The following is a 6,169-nucleotide window of genomic DNA, read 5'->3' on the forward strand; positions in this document are numbered from 1 at the left end:
GTTTATATGCATTAACATTTATATTCCTGTATTTGATCTCTAGTGATAGGATATTATTTAACTAATTTATTACCTGTGATTTTCAACATCAAATTCTCATTTTTAACAACCCACGGCCAAATTAAAGAATATCCGAAGGTCATTATGACTATATGCCTAACAGATTGGGTGGTTGCAAAAGGGTTAAATAAGTAAACTCTTCGCATTTAGCATGCCTATTTTCGCGGAACACAAAATACAGATTTACATGATTTTTTTTAAACTGCTTTTATTTTATTAGGAAGGAAAAACGAAATTTCTACAGGTCCATAAACCACGGTGAATTAAATATTAAATAAGGATAATGAATTTTGAACCACAGAAAGAGTATCCACTTCCTAAGCACAGATCACATAGTATTGGGATATGGTAGTACCGAGTATATTGGAGGTATCTCCTTAGTACAGCTGTCCTAGCTAGAATTTATCTTGCTTTATATAAAATTAACAAAACAAACACTTTGCCAGAGTTTTTCTCCACTTGTTTTGTTAACTTGGACAAGCTATCAAGTGGGTTCAATCAAGTGGATGAGATGTAGCTTTGAATCCTTTTCAATTATCACGTGTTAATGGTCTCTGTGAAATCCCAGGCAGGGGATACACGTGGGTGACGTTAGGACCAGCCCTCTCCAGGGACCCTTTTGTCTAGCTATTCGACATAAGCACCTTCTGAGCCACAGAGACATTCAGAGGAAGCCCAAACTGCTGTTTGTTAAGAGACCAGGGATTGTCAAGAGATCTGCGATGTCTAGGTCCTTCTATGTCGACTCTTTAATCATTAAAGACTCCAACAGACCATCTCCAACTCTACCTGATCACCTCCACCATCATCATCATCATCATGGGCAAGACTTTCTCCTACCCATCAGCATGTCTTCTCCCACAGTCATGTCGGTTTCCGCCCCGGTATGTCCCTCCAGGAAGAGTGGCAGCTTCTGTGTCTGTCCCATCTGTATCACCTCTCACCTGCACTCATCCAGAACCGGTATCCCTTTAATGAAGAGCCAGTTCTCAGCTGGAGAAACTCAGTACTGCCAGAGGATGAGCCAGCAACCAACCCCAGCTATAATGCATCCAGGACATGCACCTGTCTGCAATCCCACTTACAACGTTACGGACCCTAGGAGATTCCACTGCTTGTCAATGGGTAAGCATGCTCTGCACTGTACCTCCAGTTTATCTCTGGGATGTATTTGTGTGTTATTACAGACCAAACCCCTGCTCTTATTTTGTTATGTTAAAAAACCATCCCTATCAATTTGACATGTTCCTAAATGGATAACATATCCTCACCCATGCGGAAAAAAAGTTAACAAAGCAGACACTCATTTATACATATAATACATTATACATAATATTGTCATGTTAGAGGTCAATGACTGGAAATAGTGTTGTTGCATGAACGCTAATTTAACCCTTTGAGTGCTCTTTCCCTATACTGTCAAATTTATTAACCCTAAACTACCACATTTTTCAGATCCATTTATTTGATTCAATCTGATGATCATTATTATTATTATCATTATTATTAGCTTATTACGGATGTGTATATCTGTAACATAATCACCTGTTTGCTTGCTTGGGTTTTTAGACAAACATTATAAAGTTTTAACTTTTTTTTTAATTACAGGGAGTCCCGATAACAACCATATACCGAATGGTAAACGAATGAGGACAGCTTTCACTAGCAGCCAACTTCTGGAGCTGGAGAGGGAGTTCTCCTCCAACATGTACCTCTCAAGGCTGAGAAGAATAGAAATAGCCACCTACCTGAACCTGTCAGAGAAACAGGTGAAGATCTGGTTTCAGAACAGAAGGGTAAAACACAAGAAAGAGAATAAAGGATCGCAGAGAAACACCTATGGAGGCTGCAAGTGTACAGGGAACCAAGGACACTACCCAAGGTCTGAAGATGAGGAATCCTTATCTCCAGCTTCTACAAGTGAGGACAAGGACATCTCACCTTTATAGGCTGGCCTCTATGGGACTTTTAAAATCTTATGCACTTGTGATGTACATATATGCATTCTCTAGTAAATTTTTAAGGCATTTTTCTTAAAATGCAGGTCATACTTAGATCTCTGACTATTCATGGGTCAATTTGTTTTGAGGGATTATTGTAAATCTGCAGAGAAGATCCTATATCTCTCATATAAACAGAGATAAACATGCTTTCTGCCATCTCCAACATATGTCCAAGGCATTTGCTGTAGCCTGTAAATAATGGGTTTATTTGCTACAATGAAGAATTTCAGAGAGTTTATTGTGTCCTGTATCTGTAAATAGACCAGTTCCACCATTTGCCCTCAGATCACCTGCATGTGAATAGTTTTATACAAAGCTATATTTATATTTATTTAAATAAAATCTGATAGAAGCAAGCAACAGGTATTTTTATGGATGGGTGTCAAAATTCATGTTATTGCTCGAATATTTTTACAGACCTCCTTGTAAATATGTCAATATAGTTAATTTCCTAGACCTAGGTCTAAGAACGAAATAAAGAATTAAAAATATCCTCGAAATAAGTTGGATTTTCATTTGTGTGTTTGTTTAATAATAGTCTTGCTCCACAACTCATTAATGGGTTTCGTAACTGGTACATTTATTTCCTTGTTTTCTTTCTTGAATAATTACACTTTTTAGAGTTTGTATATTTATGAGAACCCAAGTAATAACTTTCCTAGCCGGAAATATACTAAACAAAATTGTAATGATAAAAATAAATTTGTATCATCAGCCCACAGGTAACATTTGCCAAAGTAATATATATATATATATATATATATATATATATATATATATAGATATAGATATAGATATAGATATATATATACTTAATAGGAATACACAGGTACATTAATCATAGTAGCAAAAAGTGAGATGCACACCACCGCATTTTGGCACATAAAGCGTTAAAAAGGTCCTTAAAAATCTTAGATCCTTTTCATATTAACATCCAGACCTTAGAACAGGTGGCTGTTTACCACTTTTTAGTGGACCAATTTTGAAATGATTTTCCTTTGCTGATGAAGAAGATGTGATAATTAGAACTAGGATAGCAATCAATAAAGATGGGGATCCAATTTAACCATTCCAGTGTTAAGCAGCACACTGGCATCCAGAGCTCACTATTTAATGTTTTTGGTTGTTTGTTTAAAGAAACAATTACATTTTTTTACATGACCTTGTATATTTCGTACCCATTGTACAGCGCTACGTAATTTGATGGCGCTATAACAATAAATAATACTAATTTTCTGTAAATCATGCTGTTTTGTAAGATTTCTGTTATATTACAGGTACTGTAAAACATAGAATCCCCACTGGCCGTAGCCCTTTGGATAGAATGAACATCTGGGCTGCCCAAGCACTCACTGTCTGTAACCCGGCAAGTCTCTGCTGCTCCTTTGAACACTCTAAGGGGAGACATTGATCTGAAGAGCTCCAAGCACTGCTACCAATGGCTCTTTTCTGATGGAGGGCAGGGTTCAGAGAGATGCCACAAAAACAGCCAAATTAAAGAGAAGTTGGGGGGAAAGTATCTGAGTCATATTACAAACACTATGGTGGAATCTAAAGAACATTACATACTTTACCTGGCAAAATATACATTTCATACAGAAGATGACTATTTTTTTAATCTAATTTGGGGAAAAAAATCACTGTGCCTCTTAATCACTTTTAACTGATTTCCAATATTTTGCTTCGGCCAATTAACGTAGTAATGTAGTCTAGTGACAACTAAAGACATGTGCACAGATATTTCGTACAATTAAAACTAGATGAAGCGCTGGACCGATCAGGATTAGCTTTTGTAATGTAATATAATATATGCTTTGTTCATTCTGGTTTGGTGATATGACTATTGAAGACCACAAATGGTCCAAAACTATTCATGCTGCAAACTTAGTAAAGCATCACTCATGCAGAGTTATAGCGTTCAATATAAATCATTACAAGTAGTTTTAAAACGTATAAACCATTCTTTTTTTTAACTCTGATCATAGTAATTCTTCATACCCCAGATAAAATAGCCACAGATACCCTGCTTTATATTAGCTTAGCCAGCATTTTCCCAGGGTCGCTAGGCTCTATGTTATACTTTGGGTTTTTGGACCCCAAATACCCCTGTTGCATTATTCTTTAATTCATTTAATGCTATTTCATAATCCCTATACTTCACAGTATACCCAAATAATTATTACAACATCCTGGCACTAGATATATGGACTTATAGAAACTGACATTTGCAAAAAGGGTACCTTCATATTTTGCAGTCACTAAGCCTGTAAAGGTAACCCAATGAACATTTCTCAATCTCACAGTTACTAATTAGCTGGCACCAAGCGGTCAACCTATATACTCCTTGCATCTCAATAGGGCTCATTGAAGAAAGTGCCAGTTAATATCCACCCAGTATAGCAGAGTAATGGTATTAATCCTTTGCAGGCTGTACCTGTTCGCTGAATAGCCCTGTGAAAGAAGCCCCCTGCTATAGAGGCTGCCATACAATACACACAGGACTAAAGGCTTCCTCCAAATGAATACATTCTCTGTGTATTTTACAATTATCTTTGCACTATTGTGGTTTTATCCTCTGGGAACAACTTGGGTACCAGGAAGGCAAGTAGCTCTTGTCAATGACACTTTACATTATACTGTGGTTCTGCATTTCCAATTTTTTATCAAATTTATAGAAGATGTAAAATGATCTTTTCTAAGACCATCAAACTCTCCTAAATCTTTTTTTATTGTCGCAAATATAATCCAAAATTGCATTTGTTGGTTTATATTCAAATGTAACTGAGTGCCAGGTGCGGTGAGTTACACATAGAATGCTTGATTCTCTGGTTCTTGAATGGTTAACCAAGACCTGGACTGGGGCACAATCTGGGTACAGAACAAAGTAACTAGTTGCAGATTAATGAAGCACTAACAATTTCAATGTGTTTAAGGGCTGGGACTGGCACTGCCAAACGCTGATCGTGTGGTGCTGGCCAGCCTTTGCTTCATCATGCCCCCTTTTATGATGGGAAGACAAAGATGGATAGAAGGACATTGAAAAGCCAGAGGAGCATTTTCTAAGAGCCCAAGAAAGGGCTCTGTCAGTTTGGCACAAGGACTATAGATCTTTTATGACTTTGTATCAGCTGCATCATTCTAAAATAAACTGTTAAAGTACCATGAAATGGAGCAGTATGCCTGTAGGGAGAAGAAGGCTACACTGGAGTCTGAGTCTCTCTAACCTTTATCACCACTGTAGCATTTAACGGGTTAAATGATTTTACTTTTAAGATGATCTTGCTAAGGAGTGGCATTTTCGTAGCCTTTTTAACGAATTTAAATTTTATTATTGTCCTATAGCTTTAGGATTATATACATATAGTGCATTTCTATTTATAGATTGGGTACAATTGTGGAAAATTGTGTGTACAAAATTCGTGGAAATTTCACTGTGTGGATTAAATAGATATGTTATTAGTTTCTCGCATTTCCTAGTTTCAGTTTATTGAAATCTATCAACAGCTGACATTTTTCATATTTAATAATATTTCATAGCTTTTTCAGAGCAAGTGCTTGAGTATCCAAAATTCTTAATTAAAAAAAAAAACAAGTTATTTACTTAAAATTTTCTTTATAAAGCAATATATCTGACAAGGGACCTGATGATTACCCACACCCCTCAATGGGAAAAATGCATTGATAAGTTAGATTTCCTGGCAAAAAAAAGAAGTATTTTTGAAGCTGAGACCCCCAACTGCTGCAGTTCCAGAGTCTTTGAAGGCTCAGCTAAAGGGTTATGTGGGATTGAGAGAACCAGTTAGTCACTGTTTCATTAGGAAACTATTTGAACCTTGCAACATGTGGTAATTTCTGGGGCATGCTGAAAAGGGGGGATTATGTAGGAGGGACACAAGGAAATCAGAATACGGTTAATTTAACTCGTTTTCTGGTAGAATTTTCGATACATTCCTAATTGACTGTGGAGGCAGGTGTAGTCTGAGTCCCATGCAGGCTCATTCACCATGGGAATAAATGGGTTCTTTTTCATCTCACACTGCTCACAATATATCATCAGGGAAAAGACATGCAATGAATATGTTGATTTTTTTTTATATTAATTGAAT

General features: G+C 36.7%; 1 protein-coding gene across 1 annotated transcript; it reads left to right on the forward strand.

The window, feature by feature from the left end:
• Nucleotides 1-741: 741 nt before the first annotated feature.
• On the forward strand, nt 742-2,053 carry GSX2 (GS homeobox 2). Its single transcript, XM_053455121.1, has 2 exons — nt 742-1,185; nt 1,669-2,053. The coding sequence occupies exons 1-2, from the start codon at nt 783-785 to the stop codon at nt 2,007-2,009; spliced, it is 744 nt and encodes a 247-aa protein (XP_053311096.1). The 5' UTR covers nt 742-782; the 3' UTR covers nt 2,010-2,053.
• The last annotated feature ends 4,116 nt before the right edge of the window (nt 2,054-6,169 follow it).

This window comes from Spea bombifrons, chromosome 1 (assembly GCF_027358695.1).
Source record: "Spea bombifrons isolate aSpeBom1 chromosome 1, aSpeBom1.2.pri, whole genome shotgun sequence".
NCBI lineage: Eukaryota > Metazoa > Chordata > Amphibia > Anura > Pelobatidae > Spea > Spea bombifrons.

What these genes read in the sequence shown, in the direction of transcription:
- GSX2 (XM_053455121.1), top strand. Translation starts at nt 783, where the DNA reads ATGTCTAGGTCCTTCTATGTCGACTCTTTAATCATTAAAGACTCCAAC. An exon ending in ATTCCACTGCTTGTCAATGG is followed by an intron (nt 1,186 to 1,668) that starts GTAAGCATGCTC and finishes TTTTAATTACAG; the next exon opens with GGAGTCCCGATAACAACCAT.